This window comes from Lissotriton vulgaris, chromosome 10 (genome assembly GCF_964263255.1).
Source record: "Lissotriton vulgaris chromosome 10, aLisVul1.2, whole genome shotgun sequence".
Lineage (NCBI taxonomy): Eukaryota > Metazoa > Chordata > Amphibia > Caudata > Salamandridae > Lissotriton > Lissotriton vulgaris.
This window is the reverse complement of record NC_141698.1, coordinates 226,751,298-226,772,224: the sequence shown is the minus strand read 5'-3', so window position 1 is coordinate 226,772,224 and position 20,927 is coordinate 226,751,298. Positions and strand designations below refer to the sequence as shown.

Sequence of the window (20,927 nt, the reverse complement as noted above, 5' to 3'; positions counted from 1 at the left end):
CAATTGGTAAAAACAAAAGGCTAGGCCCAAGATGGTTTGATGCTGCATGTTCGGCAACAAACAGATCTCTGAAAGCGGCATTAAAACAAAAACCTAGGGATATAGAACTGGTTAGAGCATCCAGATTGGCCTATAAAGAAGCCATAAAAACAAGAAAGTCGGATTTAAAAAATCAAGCCTGGGAAGATCTAGAAAAGGCCTCGGAACTGAAGGATAGCAGGCTTTTCTGGGAAGTCATCAATCGCCCCCTTTTTACAAATAATGGCAAGGACAATATTGTGATGCAGATTGCATGTGAAACATGGGAATCACATTTCGGGAACATTTTTAATCCCCATGGAACTTTACCCAACGAACTATCACCAGGAGATGCAAAGGAAACGGTGGTCTCTCAATCCTCCCTGTCCTTGAGCTCATCGCTCACCCTGCAAGAAGTGGAAGATGCTCTGTCGAAAGGCATACCATTAAAAGCACCTGGCCCTGATCTAGTGCCTTTGGACTTTTTTAAGCACAATGTTAAGGCTTGGGCCCCCGTGCTGTTAAACGTTTTTAGAGCATTTGTCATTAGCCGTATTCTGGCATCATGGAAGGAGGCAGTAGTGGTGCCAATTTTTAAGAAGGGCGATAGATCAGACCCCCGATGCTATCGCCCAATCTCATTAATTGATGCATCATGTAAGATTCTGGGTAGGGTCATTTTAGCCAGACTAGAATCATGGGCAGACTCTGTGGGCCTTATTGTGAATTCCCAATATGGATTCAGAAAAGGCAAAGGTACTGTCGAACAGTGCCTGAACCTGGCCCTGATCATAGGGAAATACATGAAGGCAAGGAAATCTTCAATTCATCTTGCCTTCATGGACCTCTAAAGTGCATTCGACACTGTGTGTCGGAGCAAGCTGTGGCAAATGATGGAGGTCATGGGTTTCGAGGAACCCTTGGTCACTTTGCTCCGTAGACTCCATGAATCTACTACTGTAGCCATAAGGTTTGGGCCAGGGGGAGAGAAAACTAAGTCTATCCTCTCAACTGAGGGCGTCCGACAAGGATGCATATTAGCTCCTTTTTTGTTTCTTGTATACACCAATGGTCTAGAAAAATATCTGTTGGACCACTGTCATGATTTCCCAAAGGTCAACGGCAGGAGCATTCCAATGCTTTCTTACGCCGACGACACGGTACTCATGACACTCACAGCAAATAGTATGCAGCATTGTCTTGATGCCTTCCACAAATTTATGTTGGACCTAGACCTCAAGGTAAACTTTGCAAAATCCTTTGTTATGGTCTGTGGCCCAAAGGGCACCAAAAGTAGAAAGTTTGTAGTAAGTAACTCCATTATTGAAAAGGTTGAAAATTTTAATTATCTGGGAAACCTTTTCAACAACAAACTAAGCTGGGCCCCGTTAATGAAGACACGAGTTCAGAGTGCTAGTCGCTCAATAGAGGGTCTGTTTCGTTTCTGTGGCAAATTAGGCCAAAAACCTGTCATACATCTAAAAACCTTGTACAAAGCTAAATGTTTGTCGGTTGCTACCTATGGGGCAGGGGTTTGGGGGACCGATTGCCCTGACACGATACAGATTATGGAGAATACATTTTTAAAACGTGTATTGGCTATTCCATCAGGCTCTTCAAACAGGTTTGCCCATAACGAAATAGGTCTAACCTATGTGAGTGACATCATTCGCCTTTCCCCTTTATTGTTATGGGGCAAAATATGGCTATCAGAGGACTTACAGCTTACCAGAGATATCCTCCGGGACTGCTTAGAACTGGCAAATATGAATCAGATCCCTGGATATCTTATGTAAAAGAAATGCTCCATAGAATAGGCTTGGGAGATATATTTGACAATCCCGAAAATATACAGGGAGATATCAAAACTGTAATTAAAACAAATTACTGGAAATCACCGCTTGCGAACTCCCTGGTTAGCCCTTATGTTCCTAAGGCCACTTTGCAGCACCAGTTTTATCTAACCTTCACAAATCATGTGCAATGGCGATTTTATTTGACAAGGTTTAGGTTACAAACCCTGCACTTCCTTTATGCGTTTCCTAAACAGGGAGGCTGGTGCGAGAAACTGCCCCCCTGTCCTTGTAATAACAAAGACAGCCAAAGCACGATGCATATTGTTCTTTTCTGTTCTCTATACAAGGACCCGAGAATCAGGTTTATTAAGCCGATCCTCAAGGAAAAACAACCATGCCATTACAAAGAGGGTTATGATTATTTATTATCTTTGTCATCATCTGGTGTTTGTTGTGCAATGTTAAACTTTATACAAGTGTCACTCTTGATTAGAAAACGGTATGGCTAAATATGGCCCCAAGAAGCTGACCCTTTGATCATGTACATCGTATACTGTTGCATTGTGATTTTCTATTACTTATCTTACCTGCCCTCAAATATATACCCCGGTACGAAGAATTCATGAACCATCTGAATTAATTGAAAGTAAAACTATGGGCTTTATTTGTGATTATATTAACTAATGAATTTTATAGTGTTATAACTGTAAGACTCTCTTTAAAAATGATTTTTAAATTATGTTTGTAAATGTAATTGTTCAACTTTTATGATTCTTTTGTTTTGAATCGAATAAAGTTTTTGAAACGAAACGACAGAGGTACAAACATCATGTCGTTATATCACTGCAATATGGAAGGAGTGTGGAGTGAACTACACGTTCACCACACCCTATCAACCATAATGCAATGGCTTGGTTGAAAGGTTCAACAAAGCCCAAAGGGCATGATCATGGGCCTCCCAGAAAAACTTAAGCGAAAATGGGATGTACTGTTGTCCTGCCTTCTCTTTGCCTACAGAGAGGTCCCACAAAAGGAGGTTGGCAACAGCCCATTTGAACATTTGTTTGGGCATCCAGTTAGGGGTCCCTTGTGTTTGATGAAGGAAGGATGGGAGTTACCTCTCAAACCTCCCAAGCAAGACATAGTGGACTATGTACCTGGTCTCCACTCCAGGGTGGCTGAATATATGAAGAAGGCTAGCAAAAACCTTGAGGCAAGTCAAGAATTGCAAAAAGCTTGGCATGACCAAAAGGCTGTACTGACTGTGTATCAGCCAGGACAGAAAGTATGGGTGTTGGAGCCTGTGGCCCGACAGCTGTCCAAGACAAGTGGAGTGGACCCCATACTATTCATGAGCAGAAGGGAGAGGTCACCTACTTGGTGGACCTTGGAACTCCCAAGAGCCCCCATAGGGTGTTCCATGTGAACAGGCTCAAACCTGTGTGGACAGGGCAGACATGGGCTTGCTCATGGCTACCGATGAGGGACAGGTGGAAGAGAGTGACCCACTTCCTGATCTACTCTCACAGAACCCTGATGATCGCTCAGTTGATGGTGTAGCCTTGGCAGGCAGCCTCACTGAGCAACAGCAGATTGATTGCAGGAAGGTCCTCAATCAATACAGACATACGTTTTCTATAACTCCTAGTCAGACCACTTGGTGTACCCATGAAGTGGACACAGTTGAGAGTCTACATGTTACAAAATAAGGTTTACAGGCAGCCTGACCATGTCAGATATTGCATCAGGGCTTCGGTCTAAAAGATGCTGGAATTGGGAGTAACTAAACCCTCAGATAGCCCTTGGCTAGTCCAGTGGTCCTGGGACCCAAACCTCATGCCCAGGGTGGTAAGAGAGAAATTAGGTTTTGTGTGGACTACAGGGGGCTCAATGCAGCCACTAGGTTAGATGCTCACCCTATTACCAGGGCCAATGAAGATTGATCAAAGGTTTCCAGCGCAGAAAAAAGGCACAAGGAATAGTTCTGGCACACATATCTAGAATGAGAAACAAATGCTTAGAACCTTTATTTCTTCCATGCAAATGTTCAGAATAATGCCACAATCCTCATGCACTGCCACTTCAAAAGAGTCAAATAAAATTACCAAACTTTGTAAGATCGATAATTAAGGCACTAAGTGTACCTATTACCTTTTAATAACTTCATTTTCCACCATTGTGCTGTCTACCACGACAATCTGTGCTGGGATTTTTACATTCATCGATACAAGGCCCAGAAAGAGAAGAGAAAGAAGAGTGATGCAGTTGCCTCCAGGACCATCAATTGAGAAAAGAATATCCTCTTGGGCAGTGACAATTTCCTCTTCTGTCACACAATAAGAATCAGTGTCCTCTGTAGTACCAGCAGCCTTCAGCATCTCTAGAAACTGGAAGGACTCCGTACAAATAGAGTTTGGAAAGCGCCAGGTAAAAATCCTACAAATAAAGAAAAAAATATATGAAACGCTGTGTGATTGTGGCACAAAAACAGATTACAGCAATTTAGAAAAACAAATGAGTTACTTTCCATAAATAACTATTATTCTTATAAAGACTATTCCCTATACAGATCTTTCATCTCTGAAATATCGCTGGATAGTAGGCTGGGATTTTAGAGTGGCTTTCTATGTGCCAGAAGTATCAAGACCAGTACCACTTGGCACTACTCAAAAGAGATCACCAGGCAGATAAATGGGGCTCAGCCCAAAAATATATCTGTGAGACGTTGGCCTGATATATGATGTTTCCAATTCTGGAACCACCTTGTATCAGTCCAAACAATCCCTTATGGTGTCTGGTTGTAAGTCAACCTTATAGACAAGCTATCTTAATGGTAGCATAGACTAAGCAGCCTTAAAGGCTAAACTCAAGAGGTCGTGTTAAGCGAGCTGTTTTACCAATCACAATCCTGTAATATCAAATGAAAGGACACCACACAAGTATATATTATAAAAATATATGTGTTTATTTCTAAAATAATCCCCAGTACTCTTTATGAGCAAAGGGGCACAAGCGTTAAATCAAAAGCACAGTATAACATACAAAGTTGCACAATTATGGATGAGGGCGGGTGGCCACTCAATCCATATATTAAGAAAGTGGTATAAGAGATACCAATCGAACAGTGGTTAGGCCTAGGGCCTAGGGAATCGCTTGGGGCAGTCGGGACAAGCAATGCTGAGGTCGGGAAAAGCCCACGGGATTCGGGTGCAGCGCTTAAAGCACACGCATGCACCAATGCAAAGTCAATGGTGCGTAAAAGTTACACAAATAGAGTTTAAGGATACTTCCGCTGAACCTAGATGGACAAAACCTTAGACAGAGGCCCTAGAGGTGTGTACCAGTGTGGGAACACCGGCGTTGCTGAGTTACCTCACTCACAGGAAGCGGGTGCATAGGGTCAAAGTGGCGTCGGGTTTCGTCACGCAGGTTCTTGGTGCTTGAAGCTGAAGATGCTGCAGGCGATGTGAAGGAGAAGTGTCCGGTGTGATCTAAGGGTGGTTCAGAGTAGAAAACTACCTGAATGCAGAGGGGACAGAGTCTGGGTCACTCAGCAGTGACCAGGGTGGAACCAGGACGGAACCAGGCAATGTCGGGCGCAATCAGGTGGTTGTCGAGGAGCTTCTCTCCGCTGCCACGTGGGCTCTGGGGCATCTGCGACGTCCAGGAGCGGGTCACGAGCTGTCCCACGCAGGCTCTCACCGTCGGCGCTGTCGGCTTCAAGATCGGAGCAAACAACACTTGGCAAGAGCAATCCACGCAGGACTGGAAGATTGCTTCTCACTCGGACCAGGAGAGTTAGAGCGGGTGCTCCTTTTCAGAGGAGCGGGTGCAAGTCTGGAGCAACCAGAATCACAAGTCGGTTTTAGGTTTTCGCCGGCACAGGGGCCACAAGCCAGCTGGCAAGTGACCGGGCCAATGCGTCGAGCCAAAGAAAGCAGAAGGCCCTTACGCAGCACTCATCGAGTGTAGAGGGGTGAGCTTCGGTGCAAGAGTGGCTCAGGGTTGGAGCTTCTCAAACCCCGGTGTACAGCTTCGAGGGTCACTCGTGGGCTGCACAGTCAGCGTCTCGTGGTCTTTTCAAGATGGCGTGCCGCACGCTTCCGGTTGCCTCCACGGGTCTCAGCTCTGCAGGGACTGTGGATCGGGCTGTAAGAAGGCAGGCAAGCTTGATCTCGTCGATCTCTGTCGCTCGAGTTCCGGCGGGAACTGCAACAAAGCAGACATTGAGGTGCTGGATGGTGCCTGTTTGCACAGGGTGGTCACTCCTTGACCACAAGGGAGATTATTCAGTCTTCTACGTTGAGTAGGATGTCGAAGGGTCCAGAGTTTCGTTTCAAATGTTTCATCAGGATAATCTGAGTGCGTTGGCACTGCTCCCATTCTTATACCAATCTAGGGGGCTGGATTACCTGCTAGTTCCCCTCCTATGGGTGGGACCCAGGAAGGGGGTGGATACACCCCTTTCCCTTTGATCCAGGCCGCGCTGGGACAGGGGCTGGTGTGCCCCAGAACCAGTTTGGCCGGATTATGCAAGGGGCAGCCTTGTGCGCCCTAGGCAGTGTCTGGTTTCTTTCAAACCTCCCTGCTACAATCCACTATCTCCTGTCTGGGGTGGTGTAACACCTCCCTGTGACAGGAAAGCCTTTGTCCAGGCCTCCTCTGCTGAGTTTCGGTCAGCAGCAGGAGGTCAGACTTGCGTCTGTGGCAGAAGCATCCATTTTGTGGATCTGAGGCTCTTTTAAAAATCAATCGCGTTTCAGTAAAGTAACAGGTCTTCTCCCTCTAGAGGGGTGGAATGCTATCCCCGTCGACAGAACTGTCGAGGATATAGTATTCCAAATCGTATGACATCTTACACGACATGTTTTGATAAAGCCAAACCAAAGTTGCTATATAACCGCGAGGATTATAATGCACTTAATAGTATATGGTATGGCATTATCCCGGAACAGCTTAGGGAATTGGTCCAGACAGCTGCAGACAGGCTCAGCTAATGCTAGAGCACCATCTCACATAAAACCACGCACTCTGCCTCCAGGATTGTTAAGGCCTGCCATAGGAGTGGCTTATAGGTTTATATGTGTCCAGATAGGTTTAGATATAGGCATACTATATCTAAGCAAGGGGTGACTACACCACCTTGCCCCAGCTGAGTGATCAGCCAGTTGTGTCAATTTTGGATAGCCAGCTAGGGGTGGCAAAAGATATGCTGCAGCCCCTGGTAGGCCTTGGATGCACCTATGCCCTGGGCACCTATAGTGCTCTGTACAGGGGCCGATAAGGTGACCCAAGCCAATTTAGTTATGCACCTAGGGTACATGGAATCCATTTTACAGAGAGAGGAGATAGCCTGGGGCCCTGATTAGCAGGGAACCAGGCCAACTAAGTCGAAAACCAGCTAAACACAAGGCAAAAAAATCTGGGGTAACCATAGTCAGGTAGCCACCTTCCTACAATATCCCTGATAAAGAATAAAAAGGAACTTTCAAGGGGAAGAGAGCTATGTCTCTGTAGACATGAAGAATATGTAGAAGAAATTAAAAGCTCACGATTCAACAACAACGCTGTTAGTTCCTTTATTGAAAGAATGCTAGGTTTTTGGCTATATGTTTTCAGATCTGAGATGAACACTTTCTTTTGCTACCGTACAAACATTATTCCTAATCAGAGTATTTTGCTTTGTCACATGCACTAAGGGAAAAGGCTTTCTTAAGTTAAGATATGGATTCCGGTAATGAAGTAAGTCTGACAGAAAGGCCAAGATGGAACATATATTTCTGTATTTAAGGATCTTCTAACCTGCTGTCAAACATTTCACATAGCAGGTATTTTCAGGGCCACCCCTTTTCATCTGTTAATTCTTCACTGTTGAATACCTAGACAATGATCTCGTACAAAGCTTTTGTTATCTGATTAAGCATGCATGGAACCCAGACTGCTCATAATCTCACAATGTTCGTTCAATTTTCAAGTCTCTTCTCAGAAGATATGTGTTGGACCTTCCTGTTGGGGCTGGTTATCTCTTCGACTGTCCTTATTAAAGTTAACAGAGGGATAGAATGAAATGTGATATTACACGTAATTTATTTAACTCTTACCTTTACAACGGAAAACCTTTTTCTGTAAGGTGCATGTGTCCATGTGGATCTCCACCGGCCATATAGACTACTGAGATTGCATTGGAGCCAAATGCTTGTCTTTACATTCTGACTGTTTGCTTAGGCCCCGGTTGGTCAGTGTTACTCATGGCACCAAGACATTGTACTGAGTGTGTCAGCACCCTCTTTTCTTTACTAAGGGAGGCTAAATGTCCTGAGAAACACCATCGCAGTTCACAAGGGAATCTCTTGGTTCCCCTAAAGTCTTGACTATTGAGACAACAGGCACAAACATATTTTTACAATCCCTGATAATGACAACTAATCCAGATACCGATGTGTCTGTCGGAAATCTGAACAACAGTAATATTTTATAAAATTTCTCAAGGACTGCTCTTGCAATGTGCCCTAAAAGCGTTCTTAAAAGTGACGCAGGTAGAGGAAGAATTGCCAAAAGCAGCAGGAAAAGCTTGCAGCATACTATGTGGTGCCCGTATCAAATGTATGAATCTTCACTGTGAAAACAGAAAAGTAGTCCAGGTTTTTTGTTATGCTAATTTGGCAACGCTGAATAAACAGGTCATGACAAGCATTAGCTCAAAGGAGTTGGGCGACCATAGTGCGAGATCTGCAGAGTGAGTGAGAGTTAATGTCTCCCTGGGATTAATTTGGAGGTGAATCAAAAAACTAATTTCTGCAGAGGACTAATCACTATGGAGCACAAGAGAGAACACGTGGCGCACACCGTACAACTGTTTCTTCGAGTCTACTCAGAATGGAGTAAATACTGTTAAGGTGCTTAACCCACCTCACCATGCTACGCCAGGGCTTCCTATGGTCAAACTAGTCATTCTAAAAAAAGGCCAAAAAAAAGCATGTATACCACAATGCTGGGTAAGCGCAAATATCATTTTCTCAGTTATTACATTTAGGCAGATAGTTTGTTATAAGTAAACATATTTCAACAATTGTTATCAAAGATGGGATTACCAATTTAATGTGCTCCATAATTAGAGATTGCTACTGTATAGTTTCAATAAGAAATTAACAAAATCAACACCTGGCAAGTGTTTTGTCATAATATAAAGATTTTTTTCAAATCTTAGTTTTGGTTGCAGATCACTGACTGGGTGGATAGCAACACTTACTACGTAAAATATGGTCTGTCCCAAATATTAGAAAGTAAGACCAGTTAATACTAATAAAGCTAAGAGCCAGCTCAATTTGGGGTGACACTACCACAGGTACAACTTACTGTGAAGAATGGACAAGTTACTTACCTTCGGTAACCGCTTATCTGGTAGAGACATGATCTAGCCACAGATTCCTGACCTTTGAACTTCCAGGTGTCAGCCCGGAACAGTAAGGTTCTTCTTAGCAGTACCCGTGCACACCAGTATATGGCGTTGGTCGATTCCTCGTGACATTGTCCGTGTTGCATTACTCGCGACGTCCGCATCGTCAATATAACTGCCACTCCAGCACCCTGATGTCAGTACTTTTCACAACTTTCCGTGCCAGAAGCGCAAAGCCATGAAGTGAATGACCATGGGGTGTTAAAAAGAAGCTAGGGCCCTGAAGGGGATCGGCTATGATGAACAAGTTACTTACCTTCGGTAACAATATATCTGGAAGAAACAAAGGTTTGTTATTGATTCCTTACCTTACAATTATACACATGTATCGGACTGGATCCGGAAAGTTTTTCGTTAGTACTACCCCTGCGCGTTGGAAGGTTGGCGTCGCTCAACTCCACGTTCATCTTCGGTGACGTGGTCGCCAGGATGACGTCACGGTAGCTACATAGTCGCCGCCCTTGCGCACTGTCAGTTCTGCACACGACTTTCCACGGAAGAAGGGCAGAGGCATGCAAGACACTGATCACTGGTGCACAAAACTAGGGCCCTAAAAGGAAGTCCTTAACCCTAGAAGTCAGTTCGCAGAACGGGGAGGATGGATGGGGCAGTAAAATTCTATACCTTACCTAGGTTTCTTACAGATGCACAAGTTACTACTTGTGTAACGATATATCTGTAAGAGACATTAGTTAGTGATAGATTCCTTACCTTAGAATATCCCCAGGCGTCAGACTGGATCCGGAAAGTTTTGCGTAGCAGTACCCTTGCGCGTCGGTAGGCGTCGTCTGCGGCTCTGAGTTCGTCGTCGGCATCGTAGGCGCCGTGATGACGTCGGAGTACTTAGACGCCGCCTCCGCGTGCTGACGTCAGTTCGTAGCCACAGCTTTTCCGCGCCAGAAGCGCAGAGCCATGACAAAAACCGACACTGGTGCCAAGAAACTAGGGCCCTGAAAGGGGGATGACCTTAACCCTAGATATCGGTTCGCAGAACGGGGAGGATGGGTGGGTCGGTAAGGAATCTATCACTAACGAATGTCTCTTACAGATATATCGTTACACAAGTAGTAACTTGTGCATCTGAAAGAGACACGTTAGTGATAGATTCCTTACCTTAGAATAGATACCCCAGCAATACCATCCCCGTGGTGGCGGGTCTGCGAACCAATAATTACACCAGAAAGTCCTGGAGAACGGAACGGCCGAAGTAGCCGTCCCTCCGGACTTGACTGTCCAGGCAGTAGTGCCTTGCAAACGTGTGCAACGAGGCCCACGTAGCTGCCTGGCAAATGTCCTGCAAGGGCACACCTCGGCCCAAGGCAGTTGTAGTGGCCGTGGCTCGAGTGGAATGAGCCCTCAGCCCAACAGGGGGTTCCTTCTTAGCCAAGGAGTAACATGCCTGGATGCACATGATAATCCACCGAGAGATGGTCCGTTTGTGCACCGCTTTCCCTTTCTTAGCGCCCGCGTACCCAACAAAGAGTTGATCATCCACCCGGAACTGCTGAGTGCGGTTCAGATAAAATGAGAGCGCACATTTTAGGTCCAGACGGTGGAGCCGCTCCTCCTCTCGCAATGTGATGGACTGCCCAATGTGGAAGGCCGTGACCACCTTAGGCAAAAAGGAGGGCCTAGTCCTCAAAACAACCTTGTCCGGATGGACTGAAAGGAAAGGAGGCTTACAAGAGAGAGCCTGGAGCTCACTCACTCTCCTGGCAGAGGTGATGGCTACCAGGAAGGCAGTCTTCAAAGAAAGAAGGCGAAGAGGACAGTTGTGAAGTGGCTCAAAGGGAGCGCACATCAGAAATGTTAGAACCAGGTTCAAGTCCCACTGAGGCATCACGAAGGGAACAGGAGGGAAGGTATGAGTGATGCCCTTCAGGAATCGATTTACGATAGGGGACTTGAACAAAGAAGGTTGGTCAGGCAGCCTCAGAAAGGCTGAAAGAGCCGAAAGATAGCCCTTGACAGTGCCCAGAGCAGAGCCCTGCTGGGCAAGAGAAAGAAGGAAGAGAAGAACCTCAGAGAGAGGGGCATTGAGGGGATCCACAGCCTTTGCTGTGCACCATGCCACAAATCTGTTCCACCTGCAGGCGTATACCGTCTTTGTGGAGGGACGCCTGGCTGCCAGAATGATGTTGCAAACCTCAGGAGGCAAGTCAAATGGCCTCAACTGTCGCCGCTCAATCTCCAAGCATGGAGGTGGAGACTGGACAGGTTCGGGTGGAGGACAGTCCCCTGCTGCTGCGACAGAAGGTCCTCCTGAAGAGGCAGACAAACCGGGGGATCGACTGACATACTGAGTAGCTCGGGATACCAGTACCTTCGTGCCCAGTCCGGAGCCACAAGGATGACTTGTGCCCGGTCGCGCTTGATCTTCTTCAGCACTCTGGGCAGAAGAGGTATAGGCGGAAAGGCGTACAACAGACCGCAGCTCCACTCGCGACGAAAAGCGTCTCCGAGCGAGTGCCGCCTTGTAAATTCCAACGCGCAGAACTGATGACATTGCGCGTTCTCTTCGGTGGCGAATAGATCTAACCAAGGCTCTCCCCATCGCAGAAAGAGGCCTTGTGCCATGTCCGAGTTCAGACGCCATTCGTGATCCATCGAGCACCGACGGCTGAGTTCGTCCGCCCTGGCGTTCAGAGAACCTGCCAGGTGTTGAACCACCAGAGTCACGCCCTGATGTTCCAGCCATTGCCAGAGACGCAGAGCCTCCTGGCAAAGGGTCCACGACCCCACTCCGCCCTGTTTGTTGCAGTACCACATGGCGTTGGTGTTGTCCGTGAACACCTGCACTGCACTCCCTCGGACAGACGGGAGGAATGCTTTCAGTGCCAGACGAATCGCCCGCAGCTCCAACAGATTGATATGGAGCCGGGACTCCGCCGGAGACCAGAGTCCTCTGATCTCCGCCTCTCCCAAGTGGCCTCCCCAGCCCTGGAGGGACGCGTCCGTCACAACTACGTGCTCCGGTTGGGGAAGGGAGAGGGATCTGCCGTTGAACCAATCGCGGTCCGTGAGCCACCACTGCAGCTGTCTCGCAGTGCCCTCCGAGATCAGGACATGGTCGGACAGGTTGCCCCGGTGCTGGGCCCACTGAAACTTCAGGTCCCACTGCAGAGCCCACATACGCCACGGTGCGTGATGCACCAGAAGGATGCAGGAGGCCATCAGCCCCAGAAGCCGCAGCGTCAACCTGACTGAAACCCGGGATAACGGCCCGAAGACCGGAATCAGAGCCTGTATATCCCGAACCCGCTGTTCGGTCGGGTAAACCCGAAACTGCGCCGAGTCGAGAACCGCTCCGATGAAAAGGAGCTTCTGAGAGGGACACAGGTGTGACTTCGGCACATTGATGGAAAATCCCAGCTGGTGCAGGAGATCCGCCGTAGTCTGGAGGTGGCTGACGACTGTCTGGGGCGAGCCCGCCTTCAACAACCAGTCGTCTAGGTAGGGGAAGACTGAGACCCCTAACCTGCGCAGATGAGCTGCGACCACGGCCATCACCTTCGTGAACACCCGTGGAGCGCTGGTAAGGCCTAAGGGGAGCACGGTAAACTGAAAGTGCTCGAGGCCTACCATGAACCGCAGGTAACGCCGGTGGCCCGGCAGGACGGGGATGTGGAAATATGCGTCCTGCAAGTCCAACGCTACCATCCAGTCTCCTGGGTCTAGGGCAGCCAAGACCTGAGCCAGTGTCAGCATTTTGAACTTCTCCTTCCGGAGGAAGCCGTTGACGTTCCTCAGATCCAAGATAGGGCGTAGGCCCCCTTTGCCCTTCTTGGGTACCAGGAAGTAGTGGGAGTAGCAACCACGTCCTACTTCTGGCCCAGGAACGCGCTCAATGGCCCTCTTGGCCAAGAGGGCCGAAATTTCCTCCTGCAGGAGCCGCAAGTGATCCCCCGATACGCGGTGGTGTTGCGGTGGCATGGCTTGAGGGGTCGTCTCGAAGGGGAGGGAGTAGCCCCTTCGGACGATCTGCAGCACCCACCTGTCCGAAGTGACTGTGCGCCAGTGAGAGTGGTGATGGCGAACCCTGCCTCTCACTGGCGTCACATGGGCCGAAAAGCACGGACTAGGAGGGTTTAGAGGCGGATGCTGCGGGGGCAGGTGTGGACTGGCTCCGCTTGTTCCCCCGACCGCCTCCACGGCGGTTACCACGGCCGCCGCCGCACTGGACGACAGTTTGCGGCGAGTGGCTGGCGGCACGTGTGGGGGCGCCCCTTCCTTGGCCACGAAAGGAGCGAAAGGCACCCATTTGCTGGCGCGGGGCCGAGAGGCCCAAGGACTTGGCCGTAGCCCTGGAGTCCTTAAAGCGCTCAAGCGCGTGGTCTGCCTTGTCGCCAAAGAGGCGACGGCCATCGAACGGCATGTCCATGAGTGTATTTTGGACGTCTGCCGAAAAGTTGGCGGATCTCAGCCAGGCGTGGCGTCGTACCGCCACCGTTGTAGCCATCGCTCTGCTCAGCGAGTCAGTAGTATCCAGTCCGCACCTGATTGAATACTTTGCTGCGTCCCGGACTTCCACTAGGGCTTGGCCGAGTTTGGCCCGTACCTCCAACGGACACTCTGGCAGCACTTCCGCCACCGTTTCCCACAGAGAGTAGGTGTAACGGCCCAAGAGGCATGCGGTGTTGGAAGACCGCAGTCCCAAGCTAAGGGACGAGAAGATCTTCTTGGCATAGTTCTCGTACCTCTTGGACTCCCTGTCCGGCGGGGCCGGCGGGAAGGCGGTCTGGGAGTTAGAGGCCTGGATAACCAAACTCTCGGGGGTGGGGTGGGTGGACAGGAAACATGGGTCACCCGGGGCCGGGCGGTGGCGTCTGGCCACGTTCCTATCTACAGGCGAACCTGTAGCGGGCCTGGACCAAGTGCCCAAAAGAACGTCCGTCAAGGCCTCATTAAACGGCAGCAGAGGCTCCATGGAGCATGACTGCGGCTTAAGGACCTCAGTGAGGAGGTTAGTCCTCATGGCCGCGACGGGGAGCTCAAGGCCTAAGGCCTTGGCAGCCCTCATCAACACCACACCATAAGTAGCACCCTCCTCCGAAGCCACGGTAGGAGGAGAGACAAATCCAGTGTCTGGAGAGGTGTCCAGGCCACTGGCCTCCCCAAGGTCTCCTGTCCAGTCCATGTTAGACTAGCACTCTCTTGCCAGAGGGTCCACAGACCCCTCCCAATTCTCCTCTTCCCCCATCTCCTGAGATTCAGGGTCGTAAGTGAATGAGGTCGGTTCATAGAAACTAAAATCTCCAAACGGCGTAGAGATCGGCGCCGATAGGCGTCGTCCCGACGTCGGAACCGATTGAGAGAAGGCATCGGGGACGGCGCCGCCCGAGGACGACGCCGGAGGGGACACCACACGGACCGACGCCGGGGGGGTCGTAAGGCCCACCGGTGACGATCCATCGCCCGAGGAGGGCCCAGCGGCGCCAGGCCCGAAGGCGCCGACGACGCCGGGGCCGCTGTACCCTGCGACGCCAGGCCCGAGGGCACCGGCGGTGTCGGGTTCGTGGGGCCCTGCGGCGCCGGGCGCGAAGGCGCCGGCGGCGTCGAGGCAAAAGCACCCGACGGCCGACCCACTAGGGCCCCCAGATGGGTTCGCTGTGCCCGAAGGCGCCGTGGAACCAGTCGGAGAAGAAAGGGACCTCATGGCCATGAGGAAACGCTCGATCTCCTCCGGCGTCGCGTTCAGCCCAGGGACCGGGGGGTATGGGGCCGAACGCGGCGCCAGCGACTCCCGAGGAGCCGCGTGGGCGGTGTCATCTGAACCCCCGGCCGCATCGCGCGAGCGTCGGGGAGAGTCAGAAGAGCGATGATGTCTCTTCGACTTCTTATGCTTCTTACCTGACGACTTGGACCCGGAGGAGTGGCGCCGACTCCCGGAGCTGTGACGGCTCCATCCCCGTGACCTGTCCCTCGACCTCCCGTGGGACCGGGACCACACACGGCGCGGGGCCGACTGACGGATTTCGAGTCGCCTGCGGGACCGCTCCCGCCTGGCTTCCTCGAAAGGGCCCGACGGTCGGAGCAGGCCTCGTCGTCATGGTCGACGCCCAAACACATCGGGCACAGGTGGTGGGGATCCGTGACCGACATGGTACGGTCGCACTCGTCGCAATGCTTGAATCCGGGCATCCCTAATGGCACCGTCGGAGTCGTAAAGACTTCGAAATGGATCAAAAGATCACAAAAGTTTAGTCAAAAGGTGACTAGGGAACTGTTGTTTCCAGATCTGCGCTGGCTGGCGCGGAAAAAAGAAAAACTGACGTCAGCACGCGGAGGCGGCGTCTAAGTACTCTGACGACGTCATCACGGCGCCCACGACGCCGACGACGGACGCGGAGCCGCAGACGACGCCTACCGACGCGCAAGGGTACTGCTACGCAAAACTTTCCCGATCCAGTCTGACGCCTGGGGATATTCTAAGGTAAGGAATCTCTCACTAACGTGTCTCTTTCAGATATATCATTACAGAAGGCAAGTAATATATTCATCTGAAAGAAATAGTTAGTTATAGATTCCTTACCTTCGAAGAATAGGTGAGTCTGCAAACTAAGTTCACACCAAAAGTCCTGGAGAACAGAACGGCCAAAGAAGCCGTCTCCCCGGACTTGCCTGTCCAGGCAGTAGTGCTTGGTGAACGTGTGCAGCGATGTCCACGTAGCTGCCTGACAGATGTCAATAAGGGGGACTCCCCGTCCCAAAGCAGTGGTAGCTGCCGTCGTCCTGGTAGAATGGGCGTGCAGACCACTGAAGGCTCCTTTTTTGCCAAAGAAAGCAAGCTTTGTTGCACCGAACGACCCGCCTGCAGATGGTCTTTTGTGCACGGCCCAACCCGTCTGAGCGCACACATAACCAACAAAGAGTTGGTGGTCCACCCGGAATTATTTGGTGCGAAACAAGTAGAAAGAAAGCACACGTTTTGGATCCAGACGGTGGAGCCTCTCTTGATCTTTTGATAGATAAGGAGGCAGAGAGAGGTTGGGCAAAGTGCTGGCTTGGCCAATGTGGAAAGAAGTAACCTCCTTCGGAAGAAAGGAGGGTCTAGTTCTGAGGACGACCTTGTCCAGATGGACAGCCAGAAAGAGAGGCTTGGAAGAAAGAGCTTGTAGCTCACTCACCCTGCACGCAGAGGTTATGGGCACCAGAAAAGCAGTTTTCAAAGTTAGAAGCTTTAGAGGACAGTTACATAGAGGCTCAAAGGGAGCGCACAGAAGATATGTAAGAAACAAGTTCAAGTCCCACTGGGGAATTACGGAGGGAACAGGAGGAAAAAGTTGAGCAATGCCCTTAAGTAAGCTATTTACAAACGGGGACATGAACAGAGAATGCTGATCAGTAAGCCTAAGGAAGGCTGAAATAGCAAGTCAAGTCAAGTCAAAAATATGTTTATTTAGACCATTTGATCTATAAACCACAGTTCATCCTTTATCATTTAAAATCACATAACACAAATTCATATTCTTAACAGTAAAAATTATCCTAAAAACTACCTTTATACAATTTAAAACCAAAATTCATTTGGATTATAGGACTATTGGCTATTTTGGGTCTCCAGACAGATCAGGAACTTATATACCCCCTGCATATATTTCCCGATACCTATCGCAATGTCAAGATTTTCCATGTCAACTAGAAGCTCCCGTGCGATCCTCAACCTCATATTTTAAAAATATCGGGCGGAGAAACTGTTTACGTAAATTTAAAAACATATAAAAATCCAGCAAGATGTGCAAAATATCACATTTCATTCATAATTTACACACACATTTACCATCAGGATGCATTTGGGCAGTTTTTATTGCACTATTTGTAAATATCGGATTAATACCTATTCGTAATTTAAGACCTTATGCTCTTATCCAACGGTTTGGTAGCAAGTCTATATATGGAAAGTTAGAGTCTTTCTCCCATCCTGAGCTCATAAACTTTACAGAGTCTTTCTCTCTCAGATACATTTGGTCTGTCGCCCTAGAAATTTCTTTACCATGTACTTTAAGAACATTCTTTATAACATTAGTTTGGAGTGTCATAGGGTCGATGTTCACATTCAGGTAATCACAAATGGCCAGGAGTTTCCTTCTTGTTGCCTTCGCCCACTTTAACTCACTGGTCTGAATTTCTTTCATACACCATTGTGATACCTTAGTGACTTCCCCCTGACCCAAACGGTTCCAGAACCTGAGGAGACTCATCTGCACCTGAACATTCCATGCGGTTAGGCCCAATTCTACTCTAACTGCCTGGATCATTGCCGACCCAGGGAGGGACAGCAAGGCTTTTAAACATGTTCCCTCCTCTTTATCCCAGGTGCTTTTCCCATCGATGCAGAGAACTTCAGCCCCATATTGGAATTGTGGCGGAACCATAGCTTTGAAGGCAGTCAAGAGAGGTTTATGTGACATATCGCCATAGCTATGGGTGAATCTTTTCAACCCGCATACCACTAAATGCGCTTTTAGTTTCTGCGCTTCCAAATGGGAATCCCACTTCAGAGACCTTGTGAACCATATTCCGAGGTATTTATATTCACTTACAGTTTCTAGCTTGGTTTGGCCCAAGTACCAGCTAAACTTCGTGCTCTTCTTCCCAAAACATAGAATTTTTGTCTTATCCATGTTTACTGTAAGTCGCTTTGCAATAGAATATTCATTGAATACATTTAACTTCCTCTGAAGCCCCACCTCTGTTTGATCCATTATTACAAGGTCATCTGCGTACAACAGACAGGACAGATGCTTACCATTTATTTTAGCGCTCGCTCCTCTGGCTGTACCCAGGAGAAGGGGCAAGTCTGCTACAAATATGGCAAAAAGTAACGGGGCCAGAACACAGCCTGGCCTCAACCCATTGTTTATCGGTATTTCCATTGTAAGGCCGCCAGAGGTATCTTTAATCACCCGTGCCCAGTTATGGCTATGCAGTTCTTGGATAATCAACAAAAGATCCGCTGGAACATCATACTTTCTCAATGTCTCCCACAAACAGTCCCTATCCACCAAGTCAAAGGCTGCTCGAAAGTCCACGAAGCAACAAAACAATTTGCTCTGCTGCTCCAAGGACTTCCTCGCTACAGCCCAAAGTGCGAAGCAGTGATCAATAGTGGAGTGCCCCTCCTTGAAGCCACCTTGCTCTATTGGAACTATTGACTACCGCTCCACCCATTCTTTCAATTTTCCCAGGACTATTTTAGAAAATACCTTTTCCCCCGATATCTAATAAGTTAATTAACATATAGTTCTTAGGGTCTTTCTTTTCTCCTTTTTTATGCAAGAGTCTAATTATGGCACCTCTCCAGGATTTGGGGAAATGACCTAAAGCCAGGATTGCCACAAACATGTGGGATAAAAATCCAGCCCACCAATCTATCTGGGTTTTAATTAGGATGGCGGGAAGATTATCTGGACCTGCTGCACGTGATAAGTTTAATTTTTTAATAGTTTCTTTCACTTTCTCTATAGAGAAGTCTGGTATTAAACCTTCTACATCCCTTATCCGAGTTGATCTATTCTTCTCGCTTTCCTGGGACTTTTTAGCATTATAAAGGTTACTTAAATAGTCTACCCATGCTGCCTCCTCCACAACGCAGCTCATAGTACCCGGTACCCTTCCTGCAGCATCCTGTATTAACCTCCAGAATCCTTTTATATTTTTATTTTCAATTGTTTCTAAAAGGTTTGGCCAGCATTCTTCTTTAAAAATCCCTTTCTGCTTCTTTACTAGGGATTTATACTCATTCATCAACCCAAGCAAGAGCTCCACATTCCCAAGGTCATAGCTGATCCTCTGGCGTCGCTCTAATTTTCGTATCACTAAAATGAAATAGCAGTGAGGTAGCCCTTTAGGGGATCAACAGCCTTTGCTGTGCACGTTGCCACTAATGTGATCCATATGCAGGCGTACACCATCTTAGTGGCTGCCAAGATAACATTGCAGACTTCTGGAGGCAGGTCAAACGACATCAACTGCCGCTGCTCAATCTACACGCAAGGAGGTAGAGGCTGGACAGAGTCAGGTGGAGGATCGTCCCCTGCTGCTGTGACAGAAGATCCTCCCGAAGAGGCAGTCTGATCGGAGGATCGATGGCCATGTTGAGCAGCTCAGGATATCAGACTCTTTATGCCCAATCCGGAGCCACAATAATGACTTGGGCCCGGTCACGCTTTATCTTCTTCAGCACTCTGGCCAGAAGTGGTATAGACGGAAAGGCGTATATAAGACCGCAACTCCACTCGCTACGAAAAGTGTCACCTAGTGAGGGCTGTAGGAAGTTGGTTACCTGACTATGGTTATCCCGAGTTTTTTGCCTAGTGTTTAGCTGGTTTTTGACTTAGTTGGCCTGGGATCCTGCTAATCAGGGCCCAAGGCTATCTGCTCTCACTGTAAAATGGACTCCATGTACTTTAGGTACATCTCCAATTGGATATTGGGTCACCTTATGATCCCCTGTAGAGTGTACTATAGGTACCCAGGGCATAGGTGCATCCAAGGCCTAACAGGGGCTGCAGCATGTATTATGCCACCCATGGCTGGCCACTCAAATTGACACAACTGGCTGATCACTCAGCTGGGGCAAGGTTGTGTAATCACCCCTTGCTTAGATATAGTATTCCTATATCTAACCTTATATCTAGACACATATATAACCTATAAGTCACTCCTATGGCAGACCTTAATCCTGGAGACAGAGTGCTTGGTTTTATGTGAGATGAGGCTCTAGCATGAGCGGAGCCTGTCTGCACCTTTCGGAATCATGTCCTTATAGCTGTTCTGGGATATTGCCATACCATATGCTCTTAAGTGCCTTATGAACCTCGCGGTTAAATTCTAACTCTGGTTTGGCTTTATCAAAACATGTTGTGCAAGGTGTCATACGCTTTGGAATACTACCCCCTTGCCAGTTCTAGCGACGGGGGTAGCATTCCACCCTTCTAGACGGAGAAGACATGTTGTTCCTACTAATCCCGGTTAAAGTTAACCAGAGCCTCTCCATCACAAAATGGATGCTGCCACAGACACAAGTCTGACCTTCTGCTGCTGGGAGTCCTTCCAGCGAGGGAGGCTTGGACAATAGGTTTCCTGTCTTGGGAGGCGCTAGCACCACCCCAGACAGGCTATAGTGGATTGGGGCAGGGAGGGCTGAAAAAATGAGACACTGCCTGGGGAACACAAGGTGTCCCATGCATAGTCCAGTTCAAACCGGTGCTGGGGCACTCCAGCCCCAGCTCTGGCACGAAACTGGACAAAGGGAAAGGGATGTAACCACCCTCTTCCCTGGTTCCACCCATAGGAGGGACCTAGCAGGTAATCCAGCCCCTAGATTTGGTATATAGGTAGGAGCTGAGTCCCAAGACTTTAGATTTATCCTGACAGAAACTTGAAACGAAACTCTGGACCTTCGACATTCTACCTGAAGACAGAAGACTGAAGAATCTCCCTTGTGGTCAAGGAGTGACCACCCTGCACAACCAGGCACCATCCAGCGATCAACGGCTTGCTTTGTCGACCCTCCTGCCGGAGCCCGAGCACAGAGCCTGACAAGACCCGGACTTCCAGACTTCCTTCAGCCCGATCCATAGCCTCAGCAAAGCTGAGACCCGTGGAGGCGATGGGAGACGTGGGACCGGCCATCTTGGAAAGTCAGCGAGTTG

The 20,927-nt window shown here is 48.8% G+C and overlaps 1 protein-coding gene across 3 annotated transcripts in view; it reads right to left on the bottom strand.

Annotated features, from left to right (window-relative positions):
* Positions 1-20,927, bottom strand: part of GTF3C1 (general transcription factor IIIC subunit 1) — a 2,762,707-nt gene that overhangs the window by 325,241 nt on the left and 2,416,539 nt on the right. For all 3 annotated transcript variants that reach the window (XM_086940909.1, XM_086940911.1, XM_086940910.1), the window contains one exon: positions 3,966-4,250. In XM_086940909.1, the coding sequence (XP_086797035.1) occupies positions 3,966-4,250 (285 nt within the window). The remainder of the gene's footprint in view (positions 1-3,965; positions 4,251-20,927) is intronic.